Here is a 17,925-nt window from a genome sequence, read left to right as displayed (position 1 = left end):
TGTTTTACCACGTGCCCACCTTTTTAAATTTCCCGCCCGCCTTTTTGAATTTCCCGCCACTCGTTAGGCTGTAACGACCGTAACGACGATGAAGCGATTAAGCCCCCTGGTCTCCTTTACAGTGGTTTGGTCTGGTTTGGTGCAAGAAAAAATAAAGTGGAGAGTGTAGCGATCATAAACAGGGTCGTCTACTCATCTCCTTTACACTCTTTGTAGGACTGGACTCCTTTTGTGACTTTTATGTCTTTGTGTACTGACATTATCAGACCATGAGGGCCTCATGTCATACCGAAGGCAAAGATGTAGTATACCATATCACACCCTTCATCTAATCACGTCATATCTTATACTGACCACTGTGCTCTGGCGTAGTGAACCACACATTAAGTTGCAGAATTCCTCACTCAGCATCACTGCATGTACTTGCTGGTATTGTTCTGACGAAGTAGACATTGTGGGTGGATGGTTATGGCGTTCTGCACAGAAACAACGAACACAGCAATTAAATTATGAATGATAATGTCATGGAGTATTTCGTATTTAGAGTTCGTCCAGCAGGCCTGTAGCTGTCAGAAATGCCATAAGCGACCGAGAAGCCCAGCACACTAGTATCAAATGATTTGCTCACTGCATGAGTGCGTGTGACTTCGAGAGAGGTTGTCAAGTCGTCCTTCAACTTAAGTCACTGAATAAGCGAATTCTACTTCTTGGAGGCAGCCCTTTCCAGTTTTTTTTTTTTTTTTTTCAGTACTTTTGGTAGTGTGCCTTACCGTCGAATTCATAGATGTGACTTGACTTGAAGCCGCATCTTGACGTGTGCAAGTCTGCGCCAAGACCTGTCCTCGCTCTAGAGGGTTCGCGTTTTTCATGAAGCCCGAGCGCTGACTTGAAATTTTCACTACAAGTGTCAAGTCGAGCTCGCTGCGTAAGAACGCCTCAAGCCGAGCAAGGTTTCTGATTTGCATTGGCCCTCTTTCAAGGTATCTACAAGTCAAGTCGAGATCAAGTCACACGAATCCGGTGGTTAGAATCCTTGAACCTGTACCTGGGGAGAGATACCGCATGATAGAGAGATAGATAGATGGACGTCATGCATGTGATGAATGATATGATCATGATCGTACTGTCCACACGAAGATGAAAATGTGATAAATAGAGACCGGCTAGTCAAACTGTGGGGTCTTCCGTATACGAGTGGGAGAGAGCTATAAAAGTGCGGCTGAGTCAAGGCGGGTGTCCTTGTACGCGGAGCGCCCCCTTTGGAAGGCAGATAACCGCTGTAGCGTACATGAACACCGTGGAAACGTGCATAGTAAACATGTGGACGGTGCTGGCACGCATCCTGTCTTCGCTCATGCTAAGCACAGCGCGAAGTGTCATCGACTTTCCCGTTCATCTTGGCAGGGCTTATACGGGCAACGAGCAGGACATCTGCAAGGAGATTGTGAGTATTTTGCCTATGAACGGTGCGTGCAGGAGTAGTATTAGAAGGAGAAGGGCTTCATACATCCTACTCACTTCTGTCACACAACTACGGGTAGAGGGTGTGCGGGTACGGTGATATCCGCTGATCCGCGTGGATAACCGGACGACATTGGACAACTGTGGGTGACATCATATTCCTCGGTGCTTAATGTGTCCAGAAGTAAAAAACGTTTGCGTCATGTGTATTTATCCCCCCCAAAAATGCAATCGGTGCGCGGATGTGCTCTGTATTCGCGCGGATTTCACGTGCACGGATGCTGATACTGTCAACGTTATCCGCGTTCAACTCTAGCTATGGCACAGTTGAGCAAAGCTAGATGTAGTTTTAGCAACTTCTGACGTCAGTGTCACCAAATTTACATGGCGCATGTCTGAAACTGTTTCTCGAGCTGTGTCAACAGTCTTTAAAGTGAAGGACGAAAACATCTCTATAAGGAAGAGCAATAGGTTGTTTCCTGTGGAACACTATCGCCATTGGGGGACCATATTCCTCTCTCCAGTCGTCACGACCGTAATTTTCTGGGACGCTCACGGTGGCGCGGTGTGCAACAACCGCGACTTCGGCGTGAAAAAAAAAAAAAGAAAGACCACGATGTTTGCATGATCGAAACCACGTTTATTTGGCAATAGAGGTGATAGCAACATGAAACAGCACAAAAAGCGAAGTACATGTATATGCTTAGTTTCGTTTAACATGCGCCATTTGGTTATTTCGACGTGGAATTTACATCTTGCTGATCGTTTACGTTGTGGGCGGGGCTAACACTTTACAATACTCTACTCCATTATTGGCGGTAATGTGGCGAAATAGATTAATCAGTAACCTCACCGTGAGGACCGAAGTCCTACGGTGTCGAAAAACCTTAGAAGTGCCTTGTTAACTAGTACTCCAACTTGCCCACTCAATAAAGTTAAAACTCTGGTAGGTTGGTATGTCATACTAAAATCAGTTAATCAGGACGACGGTGCACTGTCATGCATCAGTGCAGCAGTGCACCGTCGTCTTCATCTCCTTGTACCATCCCTTGTCTTCAACGTCACCCGCTGCACTGGGGTTTTAACTAGTTTAGTATTAATTTAGTATTACCCACTCAAAGTCATCAACTCATTAACACAATTAACGTCGCGAAAGACGTAAGAGGAAGAAGAGGGACCAGGAAAGAGAAGCAAGGAGAAAAATAAAGAACCCTTTCCTGTTGGTGCTTCAGTGACGTGCCAGAGAATACTACAAACGTCACCAAAGGAAATTCTATGCCCAAAACCTGCGAGTCTCACCAACTCAGAGCCCCCCCTCCCCAACTTTTTTTAGGCACGGCATGTTCTTATAAAAACGCGAAATTATATATACATACCGCATTTCACAATTTGCCGTAGGCGTTTTCCAGAACAATCTAAACTTGTAAACGCGTTTTACTAAACACCAAGATATAATCTTCCGTGTGAACACATTGTTAGCGGTTGATCAGTAAGACTTCAATTTTGAAAGCCTTGTTTTCTGCAACGCTATGCGAATTGCCGCGCTAATCGTTGCAAAACGGCACAGTGCATTTATAGGTAACAATATCTTCAAGGCTCGATGTCTTCTTCTTTCACACGCAGACTCTGCGACGTACATTGCTGAAAGAAGGTTAAAATCCGGGCGGGTTGGTGATACATTCTAAAATCGAGCAGGGGAATAGCTGTGTACGGGGTGTAGCCTATTTGAAACCGTTAAAAATAAAGCGTTAAAAATAGAACGTTCAGAATATACGCTTAAATAGAGCCACGATAAAAGTAAACCGCGTAACTATCCACCGTTAATAATAAACCGTCAAAAACGTATGCTTAAAAATATATCTTTAAATAGTGAGGTGAAACCGGCTCTCAGTCTTATGCCTGCACCGCCCAAAGCAAGGTGAACTGCAAGCAAAGGACTTAAACTAATCTCACAGGACCAAACTAAACTAAACTAACCTAACATAACCTGATCTAACTCGACGCAGAATGCAATCAATCCGCCTCCGCGCTATAGATTGTGAGGGGATGTTGAAACGGTTTATTTTTAATTATGGATTATTAGGCGGTGATCTCTAAGCGGAGATGGTAAGCGGTTTATTTTTGGAGATTTATTTTTAACCGTGTATTTTGTAAGTGGTTTATTCTTGAATGTTTTATTCTTAAGCGGTTTATTCTTAATGGTGGATTCCGGGTAGCCCCCTGTGTGGGTGGATATTTCACTATTGCAGCGAAAAGCTGTGATAGTTTTCTTTCACCTTTTATTCTTTCTTTCGGTGTCCGCTTCGCAGGCTCTTCCGGTAAGAAAAATGTGGGCGATGGCGCGGCGTAGCCTTGAATTTCTCCGGCACGCGGTTACGCTCGGTGTCCCTCTTGCGTGACGTCACGAGCCAATGGACACATCGGACTGGGCGACATAAGTGCGTTGTGACCATCAATGATAACTGCGGCACACGATTCGAAATAGAGTGCCGTACACTGAAGCGTCCTCAACTAAAAACAGAGGAGCTCACGAATAAACGCTATCGCAGTACCAGAAATACTATAAAAATAAAATCATTTATCGTGATTCTAAATATTATAATATACTGTAAAGCCCTTTAGAATCGCGGGCTCAGTTTTTCGCGAACTGCGCACAGGGCACACATTCGCGGCTACTAAATTTCGCGAATTCTGGATGCCAAAAATTGGTGACTTGATTGGCTCGTGTCGTGAGAAGCCCGAGATCGCCCGTAGCACATTCCATAAAAGTGGCATTGAACGTGGTTACACCGTAAAGTACTTCAAATGCTTCACCAGACACCCGTACAACCAACTGCGAAAGTCGGCGTTTCTATAGCATAGCTTTCCAAGAGACAAATTTGGCTGGAAATTTTCGCGACACGTTTCCCTTAAAATTTGCGAAATTCGCTACAATGAAGAAATACTGAACTCTAAGTACTTTACAGCAACATATATCACAAGCACAAACTAGACAGAAAAAGCTTTAGAGGTTTATCAGTACTGTCGATAATACTAGACGCGTAATCGAGAATACTCCAAATAATATAATGCATCTCCCAAGGTCGGTAATATACATTGTAGGTATATCTTAAAAAGGATCGTAGTTCAAAATTATAACTCCTGTTAGTGGTGTTTCATCGCGAGACGGCTATGATCATGAGCGAGCGCCACAGTGCTTGGCCCGTGGGTGCCCACCTGAGTGTTCTTTACGTGTACTGGTGCAGAAGGTTCTTTATGTTGGCGGTCTACGAAATTACTGGCGTCTTCGCAAGGGTTTCAACCTAGCGTCCTTAGCACTAGGTGGGCACGTCACAAAGTGATCCGCTTCGGGAAACGGCGTAGGTAAAGGCTGTGTGGTGGTGTCCTGCTTCCTGGTATCAGTCTACCGGCTATTTTTGCTACTTCTTTCACAGGATAATAACTGCATAATAGCGAGCTCGATGGCGTCATCTAAAACCTTTCAACGCTTCGTTTGAAACTACTCGTGCATGCATCATTTGTATAATACACAAGGCCGCTGTGGTCGAGGTACGAACAGTGTTGGAAGCTGCGCATTTCCAGCGAACAATATCTGAGCTCTACATCAGTCTTCGTGTTAGGGCGCACAGGCTACTGTCGTTTTCGCGTTCTGTCTGCCCCCATCACAAAACATAAGTGTCCCTGAAGATGAAAGAAGGCCTAGCTCCAGAATGCCCGCTGCCATCTCCGCCAGTCCATTACCCGCCCGTGTATAGCCGAGAAAATCTTATCCTTATACTCTCGTGCCTGCCAGAGATCCGCAGAGGATTTCAAAACCTGCCTGAAGTCTTTGTTCGCGGCTAGGTAACTCCCTGATAACCTGTGTAATTCTGCTGATTCCGCTACGAATACGTTGGAAATACCGTCGTCAAAGTCATCTCCTGCCGTATTTTCTACGCCACGCAAGGCCAGCGCATTAAGCGGGAACTGCTGGCACTGCGCATTAAGTGGAACAGCTTGCAGTAGACGACCAGGTTCATGCGGGCAACGTCGCGACGATCGCGTCCTGAGCCGACTTCAACGGGTGTGGCGTGACTGATGACGAATTGCACTGGCCGATCTGGAGCGAGCAACGAAATCCGTTACAGAGCAACAACATCCTGCGCGGAGGGAGGAAGAGCGCTAAAGTCCACTTTGCGCTCGTTTAAAGCTGCTTTTGACTGTGGACGATTGTGAAGGCGCTGGAAGCATGAAAGCAGCTCGGGGCTCGTTCAACCCTGGTGATATGCATTGTGGACTACTCTTGAGGCATCGAAAAGTGCGGAAAGTACGTTCTAGGCACCCCAACATCTGACTTGCTTTTTGCTTGACCATTTGCCGTTGACCTTGACCACATGACCATTTGCCATGTTTCACACCAGAGGGAGAGAGAGAGAGAGCATTTATGTCGGACTGAAGCGCACACGTGTCAATATCAGTTGATATTTCGTGGAAAAGAATGCGGTCGTCCGCAAATAAATGGATCGAGGAGGTAACGCAAATGGGTAGGCTTTAAACGTTACACCAAACATTCCGAGTAGCTGTGCAACCTTTGTTTTAAGCTGATCCATATGCACGACTCTGGAGGCATCGATAAGTGCTGACGAGCGCTGAAATACACTTTACGCTCGTTTAAACATTTTGAGCCTTCTGGACTGCTCTGGGGCATCGAAAGCGCAGAAAACGACTCATGACACGTTCAAAGCTGTTTGTGGGCCTTTTGGACGATTATGGAGGCATCCAAAAGTACTGAAGAGGGCTGAAATCCGCGTTGTGGCTCGTTGAAAGCTGTTTCCGAGCCTTCGAAAGCACCAAAAACAGGTCGAGGCTCGTTGAAACCACCAGGGAAGCATGTGGACACGCTCAGTGCAACACCACCAAGATGGAGAAGGCCTCTCCATAGCCCCGTGACGTCACCACATCTCGTCCGACAGGAATACAACATGGCGTCCGCTTGTTGTGGTTGTGTTCGGCAGAGATTCTATTCTGAAGACGAATCCACCCGTTCTTTCGATGTGAACCAGCGAACCAGCGTGCACTGTCGAAGAATTGGATTCATCTGCATTTGTGCTCATAACTTACGGAATAATTGTGTAACAAGACCAACTTTATTTTGAGATCATGAATGAGGAGTTTCATCGCCAAGGGGCGATAATCCAAGCCACTTACAGCTTCTTTTGTTACGAGTGTACGAAAGCAAGAACGAAGGTGAGTTGAAGAGCTTTACTACTCGTTTGGACTCGTGTAGCTTTCAATACTTCGTTTCATGACGGTCTGTCAGCAACATACTTCGAGATACGTGCAAAATTTGTACTTGAAGGCGCACAATTACAGGTGCATCTGTTTTTGGCGTGACGGCTACCCAGAATGTGGGGAACTTAGGTCAGTGAACCGCATTCAGGAGCTGCTGAAGTGATGCAGCCCTCTTTTCCTTTCCTTGTTCATGAGTCGTCATTGACTCCATCAGAGATGTTGCAAAGCATTTCTTCAGTACTCGCTTTTCTTTTATTCCCTTTCAGGTGCCTCTTGTAATGTGCTTGCAATAGACAAATAACTGGGGCAGGCGGTGAACATGTACACCACCAAGAGTCGGTCTTGGGATCTTCAGTCGGACTACGACTTCATTCCCTGCCTTGCGGTCAACATAGCTTGATGCTTTTGTGATTGGTTCTGTCTTAAAATGAAGCTCGCAAACCTATGTAGAAATGTTGAATTTTTACAACTAAGGCCTTGTGTGCAGTGCTGTACTTCATGAACTAAATATGTAATAATATATGTGGGCATCTTCTTATCCTTCTTTATTCTATTGACAAGGTCCAGTAGTAGTTTAAGAAAAAAAAAATCTCATGGACACAGTTGACAGCTTTTATGATTACATTTGTCGTCGAGGCTTCTGAAAGATTAAAATTCCCCCGTTTCGGACTCGTGTCATAACTGCCCTGGCAGCCGGGCTATTCGATCAAGCATGCTACAACGCTAAAAAGCTCATTCAGTCATAAAATAATCACGCACGCAGCGGGACGCGGGCAACTAGCAACGTAAATGCTGCAGTAAATGCCTGATAAATTAAACTATTATTTCTTGTTTAGGGAATACACTCTTGTTCGCAACGGAGGAGACGTGCATGCCGAATGTAGAACATTGACATCTTTGTTCATTGATTGATTGGTAAAAGAAAAAATAGAGATGTTACTCCCAAACTACTGGGGAGTGGCTACTCCAGGATGCGTTATTTAGGGCTCATTATATGTAACACAAATGTCAGTTCCTGTTTCAGTTCCTGTACTGGATAAGGGTGAAAAAAAGGTGATCAAAGACTGAATCCATATTGCCGGACCTTAATTACAGGGAGGCTTGGTCACTGAAAAGGGTTACCCCTTCGAGCGACACCATGTTAACACGGAGGATGGATACATAATTGAAATGCACAGGATCCCACACGGCAGAAGACCATGCCCAGACCCTTGCCATCGAACACCCATCTTCCTATTGACTGGCCTTCTGGCAGATTCAACGTCCTTTGTCATGGACTATCCAGAACAGTCACTGGGTAAAAGCCTTCGCTCTTAACGTAGTTAGAACGCAAGAATAACTGTTAGCAACCAAACTTTTTTGAATGCGTTGTTGTGAATCACAAAATTCAGAGAGGTCATCAGCAAAGCCGCCAGCTTTGGTTCTCAACAGAGGCTACGCAAAATAGCGCGACCCACCAATAGGGTTGATTCACATGACGTCATCCAAAGGAGAGCGCCACCGTCGCTAGCAGATTTGCCGCCATAACGTAGGTCCTCAGGTTCCGACTGTCCATGCCTTCACCCACATCACATTCACCATACATTTTCTGTTTCAGGGTTACTGTACTGTGTGAATATTATTTGTACCAGAATCGAATTATTTTTCATGTTTTCAACATTAATAGTCCTCCAAATAGCGTATGGCAGCGAACGAAAACCTGAACCAAACCTCAAGGGACCTACAACATGGCGGCGATTTCGCCTTTTCGAAGCTAGTGTCCTCTGCAGAGGTGACGTCACTGCCTCTGGCTTGCCTTGGCCATGGCCTCGGTAGCCTTCGCCATTGCCAACTTAGTATCTCCCGCTTCTGCAGCCCAAAGAAAACTTCATTCTCATCCGTCCATTCCTGCGCGTACTTTTGTAGGATTTGTTCTCCCCGACAATGGCTATGACCTGTGGCTGGGAAATGGACGAGGTAACACGTTCGGCAGGCTGCACAAGAGGATCAGTTCGGACTCGAAGGACTTCTGGAACTTTACGTAAGCGTACACATTCACATTGTACCAATCCTGCTATGCGAATTCACGTGTACGGTGCGCCTGCTCAATTCAACCTCGAAACAAAGCCCGGCCGATTAAACGCCGTGACGTAACAATTAAGAGTCCACCAATCACTGTGGTTGCTTTCAGCGGCTGTCGTTATGGAAACTGGCTGTCACGGGCAGCCGTGTGGGCAGCCACTGGTAGTCACAGAAGGCCTGTGCTTCAAAATCGTCTGCAGCGATTGGCTGGCATCTTGGCTGACTGCTGCGATTGGCGGAGTTTATATGTCTACGTGCGAAGGAGCGAGAGGAGTCATCAAGCAGGCTGTCCGTATCTAGGTGGCGCAGGCTGTGCTGCTTTTGCTGACCCGCGAGATTGAGAGCTAGCTCTCTTGCGCACCAGGATCGCGCCCTGCGCACTCGTATACTTTTAGTGCAGATACGTTCCCGGGGGGTTATACTCGTAACACTGATTGCCGGTCCTGGTAACATTTTTCAGCTAATTAGTCAGTGTTACATTACAGTTACCTTACATTACCTTACATTACAGTAAGACATTGTGTTTACTTGAGTTCGTTAACAACGCTTCGTTCTTTTTCTGCTTTGTAGTTTCCACGAACACGCCCTGTATGACATCCCAGCGCAGATTGATTATATTCTGGACAAAACAAAATCGAAAAGTCTGCTGTATATTGGCCTATCCCAGGGAACGCTGGAGTTCTTCACGCTTCTTTCTGAGAGACCGAGTTACAACGAGAAGGTATATACGCGCGTTCTTGCTTTGTTTCCTATAGTTGCCTGCATGCTCGGTTACTGCCAATCATTGAAAACCCTTTTTAGCCAACGCTTCTTACGGGACCAGAGTAAAAATCCTGCATGGCGAGGCCTTGTTTGTTTGTTTCTCCTTTTCTTTCTTCACATCCCTTATTTATGTCAACATGAATCGTATTTAACGGGGGTCCTCGAACTGATTCTCAGTGGTTTTGGGGGTCCGACAAACGAGAAGTTTGGGAAACGCTGCCTTCGCGTGAACTGCTCTGAAACTTCAAAATGTCGTCATTCGTTCTTAGTCTTGAGGGTTATGGTCTGTGCGATGCTGACATACACAAGTACTCTTCGCTTTCGGTGCTAGGTGCAGCGCCTGCTTTACGTTGACATAAACGGTACAGGTCAGCCAACACCTCCTAGATAACAGAAGGCCTGCGCCGTACGTTACTCACTGAGCCCTGTGTGAGCTTTGCGGGCTGCTTCGAGCTTTTCTCTTGTTCGCTCTTTGGTTGACGTCATATACGAGGGTGGTTCCCTAAGTTTCCGGCCCGAGGTCTAAATGCGGGCGAATTTGAAAATGCGATTAAGGACGCGTGGCGCCATCTGTTGGAGGGTCGGAGCACCACCCTCAACCCTCTCCATGCTTTTGTCGGTTGGAGAGCGGCATTTCAAACAGCCAGGGTGCACTCTTCAGTTAAAATGGAAAAAATCGAGTACCGCGCTGTGATAAAATTCTTGACAAAAGAGGGGCTTTCGCCTAAAGAAATTAAAGCGCGACTGGACAACGTGTACAGAAAAGCCTCTCCGTCGTACACAACGGTAAAAGACAGGGCTAAGCAGTTTCGACTGGGGCGAGAGTCCACTGAAGATGATCCACGCGATGGTCGTCCAGTGGAAGTGGTGACACAAGAAAATTTGTCTCTTGTCGAGGAGGAAGTGCTGAGCGACAGGAGTCTGAAGGTGAAGGAAATCTCAGAAAAGCTGGGCTTTCCAAAACAACCGTTTTTCGCATCATCGGCGGGGGCCTTCACATGAAAAAGGTCAGTGCGAGGTGGGTGCCACGACTTCTCTCGTCAGTTCAAAAGCAACAGCGCGTCGTCTGTGCCAAACAGTTTTTGGAGCTCGGTCAAGAAAACGAAGAAATAATATTGAAGTCAATTGTCACAGGGGATGAGACTATAGTTCTCTACTATGATCCCCTTTCGAAAAAGGAGTCGATGGAATGGCACAAACCAGGAGAAGCACCCCCAAGAAAAGCCAAGGTCACACAATCCACAAAGAAGATCATGGCAACAATATTTTGGGATTGTCACGGGGTCCTCCTCATCGACTTCAAAGAGAGGAACACCACAGTGAATGCGACTTAAAGTGAATGCGCTTCACTCCTGCGCCGACTGCGAGACGCCATCAGGGAAAAGAGGCGCGGTTGGTTGAGTCGAGGTGTCCGGTTGCTCCAGGACAATGCCCCTGTCCACACGGCTTCTGTTGCCAAGGCTGCACTGAAGGAGTGCGGCTTCCACCGAGTGACTTGGCACCGAATGACTACTACCTGTTCTTAAACTTGAAGAGGGATCTCGGAGGACGGAGATTTCAAAACGATAGTGAGGTGCAAGAGGCAGTTTTCCAGCATTTTGCGGACAAAACTTCGGACTATTTTTTCAAGGGTATAAGAGCGCTGGTTGAAAGGTGTCAAAAGTGCGTCGAAGTTAAGGGTGACTATGTCGAAAAGTGATACACTTGTTTCGTTTCTATGACTATTAAAAGTTGGTCGGGCCGGAAACTTATGGAACCCCCCTCATAGCAGCATCAACGACGGTTGTAACAGCAAGCCTCCACATGACGTAGGACGGAGGCCTTCTGCTATCTAGGAGGTGTTGGGTCTGCGCGAGTATGCAAATCTCATCACGCATCCGCAGACAAGGTATCTCATTCCGCATCTGCACCCGCACGAATTTTGATAGAACTACCCGTATCCGCGGATTGTGCGCGTATAACCGCGGACACACCCAGAACATGGGTGAGCAGCCGAGCAGCACAAGTTAGAATACTGCAGCAAAACACAGAAAAGCACGAAGCGTCTGCGCATGTGAAATTGCACTTTTGGTATATGGAAATGCACACATAACTGTTGAGAAAAACGGTCATCAAAATTTTATGAAACGCTCTTGAAGTAAAATCCTTCATGATTTTATTTCTCGAAAAAGCTGTTGAGAAAGAGTATGCCGTCCACTTTAGTTGTTTTGAGGACAGTCCTCCTCTCTTGGAGAACATGCCCAGCCATAGAAAACGACCTTTCACTAGGCGCGCTCGATGCAGGGGTAATGTGTACAAACGCAGCAGCCCCTGATGGCGAAGGAAACACTTTCTCCTGGTCTACCACGGCAGCGCAGTACCATAAATGCGGGTAGTGTGGGTACCCTCACGGCCCGCGGGGGAAACGCGGGTACACCCGCGTTTGTTCCGCGACCCGCATCAAGTGGCATTTTCTACCCGCGAACCCGAAAATTGCGCAGACATATGCGTGTAACCGCGGGTATACCCGCACCCGCGGAGACGTCTAGTCATGACATACCCGCATTCAAAACATTACATAGTTTGGCAGGTGACATTGTAGCCTTGCGGAGAACTGCCGCCAGATGGCGTGTGCAGTTCACATGACGTGCGGTTGGTGTAGCAAACAGTGTATACGACATAGGTGGGTAGAAATCCAGCGAACCGGTAGAGATGTAGGAAGGGAGTTGCCTCAGGACAGAAGCCGCCGATATTTCGAACAGAGACTGGACGGTTAACCAGTAAATGCATCTATCTTCTTTCCTGTTACACATACATGAGGTACACGCGTGCCATCTGTAGCATTCATGCAACGCAAACGTAACTTTGTGGAGTCGTCTGTGAGGTGCCTGTCATCAGCTGAAATACCACAAACTTGCATTCGTTTTTCTCTCTTTGCCTTCACACGTAATCGAAAAAAAAAATATCATTTGATAGATGGGCTTCCTATGGTTGATTGCCGATCAGAATGCTTAACAATGTGTTGCCGGTTAGGATTGAACCCTTTACATTGCATATATTGTTTACGTTGCAGATCAGAGCCTTTGCTGGACTCGCACCTTTTCATAAACTAGCCCACATAAGAGTCGGCGGTCTGACAATAATCAAGCCTTATATGAGGAGATTTTTGGTGAGGATCCAACAGCACATAGCTGCGCAGATATGCGCAAAATCGAAGTGTTACTCCAGTAAGGTTCCTGCTAAGAAAAGAAGACTGCATATACGTTACCGTATAGACTTGATTGCATGCGTCTCTTGGCACAAAACAGGATACGAAGCTACGCCTCTCATCGTACAAACAATTCTCTTAGTATACCCACAATTCTTGTTTGCTCCTCTCATTGATTCCTCCGGAGGCTTCGCACTGGAAATCGTGAGGATACTAGCGTCCACTTTAAAGGACCACTGAGGTGACCCCCAAATTTTTTTCGTTTTTCGGTGCAGAGTGTTCTCCAACGAATAAAATGAGTTCTTGCGAAAGAACGATGACAGCAGGTGACCTACAGAGCGAGCGCGAGGGCTCTGTTCCGCACACCTTTGAAAAATCCTTCTCGTCATGGAAAGAGCGCGTCGCAGAACGAGAGGACGTCGTGACGTGTCCTACTCCCTTCACGTGACCAGTGACGTACGGCAACACAGCTCAAGCATCTCTAACCGGCGCGTGAGCTGCGAAGAAAAAAACGAAGAAACAAGGCACGGAGTCTTCTCTACCTTCTCGACGTCTTGAGCGCACCGTGTCGGCCGTCCGCGGCTGCTTTCTCCGACCACTTTTTCGTAAATTCGATTGCACAGCTATAACGCACCGCAGAGCGAAAATATTTTGCATGATGACTCCTGGTGAACAGCTTGACAGACGAGGCAGGATTTCGAGCGATGTTACATGTCACCTCATTGCTCCTTTAAATTCGATATCGTTTATAGCGGCAATAAATTTACTGTTGGACATAGCTAATATAGTCATAATCATCATCATCATATAGTTTGGCTTACAGCAGTAGCAGGTGTCACCCATCCAACGAATACGACTGGTTCGTACACCGCGATTGACACCAGTACGAGCAGCGGAAAGCCTTCTCCATGAAGTTTGCACCTGCTCGGCATTCTTGTCTCAATTCCCTTTCCCACCCTCCTTCCTTTCAAAGAATATCACGTTCTTGTTGATAGTTTCAGCCTAAACATATTTTTATGTTTCAGGAAAACGTCGATAACGTTGGCATGTTGGAATTCGGTCATAGGCGGTATTCAACGCTGAAAGTGGTGCGCGCGGTATGTGCGTTGCCAGTCAGACGTGTTTGTGCTTTAGCAGGGGATGCTTTCATAAACATGGGTAGCAAGTACATGAACATGGTAAGTACTCGTGGCCGCACTGCTTTCTGCAACGTTTTAGTAATCATAAGGTGTGCGGGCTGTTGCAAATCCATCTCTATGCGACCGAAGATACGAAGACAGAGAAAAACTCTCGTACCTTCAATAGTTACGTGGTATATGGTCCGCATCCACATGATATCAGATAAAACAAATGAAATAAATAATAATAACTCATGATTAAGAAAAAAAAGGAAAATAATAATAATTGGGGGTTTACGTCGCAAGACAACTGAGATCTTCGTGGCAGAAACGTAGAGAGATTACAATGACGCTAGGATTCTCACGTCAGAACAGTAATGATCAACGGAGGAATTTCATGTCCGGCTGTGATCCACGAAATAACACCTCGTCGATGATGATGATGATAATGATGATGATGGGAGAAAAAAAAGGAGATGTGAGTCCGCTCAGGCCTCGTCGAATCCACATCCAACCGAATGCATTTTGCACATCTGCCTTAAAAACAGGCGATACTGGCAAATCTAATTCGTACTTATAGAATTATTTCATTCGTCATCCACAGTCCAGACTTCCAGTGTACCTGTGCCATTTTCCAGCCGGGACTTCGGTTAAAAATATGCTCCATTTTGAACAGGTTCGCTATAGGCCTTTTTTTGTCAATACCACACTCATATATGGAATGCTTACTTACTTACCTTCCTCTTTAAGCTAATAGCGTCCAAGAGGGCTCAAAAGTTTGATTATGGCCCTGAAGTCAACAGTGAAGTCTACGGACAGGTAAGGTTTATAAACATCGATTACACACTTTTGTGGGATTAGGGGGACTACCGTGCAGGCAGTTACACGTTTTGTATCGTGTCGGACATGTACATGCGCATTGTGCAGCCGGTCCCGAATCGGATATTCAGTCATAGCCGGCTGAGCAATGCTTGTTTAAGGAATATTTATTAACACTACACATTAATCGAACCTGCTGGACAACAGTTGTGCTGATAATGCTCTCCTGACTACTACGGCTACCATGCAATACACGTATAATGCAATACAGATATGTGTTGACCTGCATGCACATTATGTACAAGACTAGATATGCGCATTAGATATTATGTAGTAAGTGCTGCTTTCAGGGCGATGGTGATGGAAACCTGTAAACGAGATTACGTCCTATACTGTACAGCAGAGATGCAGACATCGCTTCGCTCCTCTATTTACCGAAAGTTAGGTGGTGCTGCAGGCTGCAAAAGTTCGCATCTGCACTCGAAAGTGTATCTTGTGCATGAGTGTCTGCATGCAGTGCGGTCCGATGAGCCGTGTGTCATTCCCACCAATGAGTATGACTAGGGATCTGCTGCAGGCATATCGTGCGCAATTTTGTAACCGCTGTACTGCATGCCATGATGATGTCCTGTTTGATAAATGTAGGGCTGCTTGTGCCTTGAACTGCACGAAGTGTTTTAAGGCCGCTGTTCGAAATACTAAAAATTGGCTAGTCGTCGGGCATTACTGCTTCGGCAATACCGCAAAGCGTTGATTGCCGTCTGATGACGTTCTGGTTAATAGTCTGCCAGCGCGGTGCGTATACTGGAGTCTTGTTTGACGTGCACGGGTGTTGATCCAGCGTCCTTATGTGTAGTATTCCTTCGATGACGAGCCTGCAATCTTCAGCAAGTGTGCTCTTGCAGAAGGTTGCTAAGAACACATACCCAAAACAGTTACGGCTACTAGCTCCTGTTTCGCGTGTAATGGGGTAGTGTACTTCTCTCCAGCGGTGAATCACTTGGCCATGTCACAGTCACGATTTATTTGTTGTTGTTGATACTACACCAAACTGACTCCAAATCGTGGTCCTGCTTGTAACGTCAGTTATGTCTCTGTGGCCAGGCTAGCAGAACAGGGAAACGTCCATCAGATCCAATAGAACATTTTCCTTTTGCGCTTGTCTTTGCCTTCCCAAAAGATCGCGCCACGCAAGTGCAGCAAAGCTGTATACAGCTGCTCATAGAAGCTTCGCCAGACGTTTTCCGGTGGGATTGCAGGAGAAAAGAAAGTACAATGGGTCACTAAATAGCGTCAAACAGGCACCTTCTTCCACTCATCGCGAATGCTGCCTTCGGATCTTTCTACGCGAGGTAGTGCGAAGACATTGAACCAACCTTACGTCCTGAACATGAAGCCATTGAACTGGAACGAGCCGCGAACCCAAATTTCCCACGTGCTGTATTGATATTGATCGATATAGTCCTCGTCAGACGATATATCAAAATATTCGCAAACAGATTAGGCTAATACATGGTTATGGAACGGAGAGAAGACCTGGACGGAAAACGGAGACACACAATAAGAGAAATAGGCTTGATTGGATTAGAAGGAACAACACTGGCGAAACTATTTTGATTCTGTTACACCCTATTTCGATTTCAGGTGGACCCACCGGAGTACACTCTGGGCAACGTGAGGACAGACGTTGGATTATTCTGGAGCAAGGGAGATCAGTTTGTTCCACCTGAAGACGTCGAAGAGCTCGCAGCAGCGCTTGGCGAACGAGTCAAGAAAACGCATTACATCGACGACCCTTTCTACACCCATATGCATTTCGCCGTTTCCAATAATAATCCTACAGTGCTGTATAAAGACCTGCAGGAATTTCTCGGGAGGTACATCAAGTGACGGTCGTGTAAGAGAGGTGGCTGTGACGCGAATGTATGCAAGAACGGATGACGTAGCATATTGTGCCTGTCTGATGCATTCACTGAATAAAAATATGACAATGTATATGACTCTTTTGCAACCATGGAAGATTGTCGCTGTTCGACGACGGCACACTTACGGGCCTTTTGGCTGCATGAGGCTCGTGGTTGTATCTTTTTTTTAATAGACCCCTCCCTGTTTGTAAACAAATGACGTCACAGTGTTCGACAGCGCTACCAATTTGGTAGACTTGAACTACGCTGGACGCTAGGGGCGAACAAGGTCGCTCCCGAAAGCCACGGCCTTCATGGGATTACGATAGTCCCTGACAAGGACACGACCTTCGGTCCTACTTTTCTTTCAATAGGAGGCAGCGAACAAGTGCTCATTCGTGGAACCCACCTCTCCGATTCCGATTCGTTTCGGTTTCAGTCGGTCTACCAACGTCATGATGACGTTTCTCGGGTAGAGGACTATTCCGTGTTAGTGCTACGAAGCAACTCCGGCTATGAGTGGTGTACGTAGACGTGGACAGATGAAGAGAACAACAGGAAAGAATGAGGGACAAGGGAGGGTGGTTAGTTAGGGGGAACTGTGCCGACCTTCGTCTGGAAAGTCTGCCAGAAGGCCCAGGGAAAACCTTAGACGGCACAGCCAGTGCGGAGATTCGAACCTGCGTCAGCTCCCAGTCTCTGCGTGGAAAGCAGTCATCCTAACCACCAGACCGCGGGAGCTATGGTCTCTTGGCTGTATGAAAGGCCAAAAAGGTTTTGTTACTTAAAATTTGTTAGTTGCTATTTCGCGACATTAGCCACAGTCTGCGGTGTCGCTAATTATTGTGTCAATACTCATAGGGACCATTGATGAACTGAAACTAGAAGCAGAAAACAAGCAAGCGGGATCTGCTGTACGGACGAATCATTGCTTTTGTGTGTGTGTGTGTGTGTGTGTATGTGTGTTGGCGCGGGTCAAACGTCACGCAACATCACTCGAAAATCGTTTTGGTAAGCTGGGTATTCAGTGGGTACGGTACTCAGCGGGTACACTCTTAAAAATGAACCTCACCAACATAGCACGCTCCTAGCCAACCATCATCCCGAGTGACACCGTTCTTTCCCCTGATTCGCTGAAAACGGGGGGGGGGGGGCATACTCCATTTCTGGTGCATTATGCTGTCCATAATTGCCACGAAAAGGCGTACGCCCCCCCCCCCCCCCCGTTTTCGTCAAATCAAGGTACACAAACTGAACTTCACCGCACAGCACGCTCCTAGACAACTATAATCCAGAATAACATCGTTACTATCCCCTGATTCGTTGAAGACGAGTTGCGTAC

General features: G+C 46.6%; 1 protein-coding gene across 6 annotated transcripts; it reads left to right on the top strand.

Annotated features, from left to right (window-relative positions):
- Positions 1 to 1,225: 1,225 nt before the first annotated feature.
- LOC135399800 (gastric triacylglycerol lipase-like) lies at positions 1,226 to 16,674 on the top strand. Of its 6 annotated transcripts, XM_064631535.1 has the most exons (9): positions 1,226 to 1,444; positions 7,828 to 8,029; positions 8,638 to 8,752; positions 9,364 to 9,514; positions 12,608 to 12,703; positions 13,768 to 13,920; positions 14,465 to 14,536; positions 14,611 to 14,679; positions 16,324 to 16,674. In XM_064631535.1, exons 1-9 carry the CDS (start codon positions 1,289 to 1,291, stop codon positions 16,567 to 16,569), a joined length of 1,260 nt encoding a protein of 419 aa, XP_064487605.1. In that variant the 5' UTR covers positions 1,226 to 1,288; the 3' UTR covers positions 16,570 to 16,674. The 6 variants fall into 6 exon arrangements, with proteins under 6 accessions (XP_064487605.1, XP_064487607.1, XP_064487606.1 ...); XM_064631537.1 differs by lacking the exon at positions 12,608 to 12,703; XM_064631536.1 differs by lacking the exon at positions 14,465 to 14,536.
- Positions 16,675 to 17,925: the final 1,251 nt, after the last annotated feature.

The sequence above is a fragment of the Ornithodoros turicata genome, chromosome 7, assembly GCF_037126465.1.
Source record: "Ornithodoros turicata isolate Travis chromosome 7, ASM3712646v1, whole genome shotgun sequence".
Lineage (NCBI taxonomy): Eukaryota > Metazoa > Arthropoda > Arachnida > Ixodida > Argasidae > Ornithodoros > Ornithodoros turicata.
This window is presented reverse-complemented; position numbering and strand designations above follow the sequence as displayed.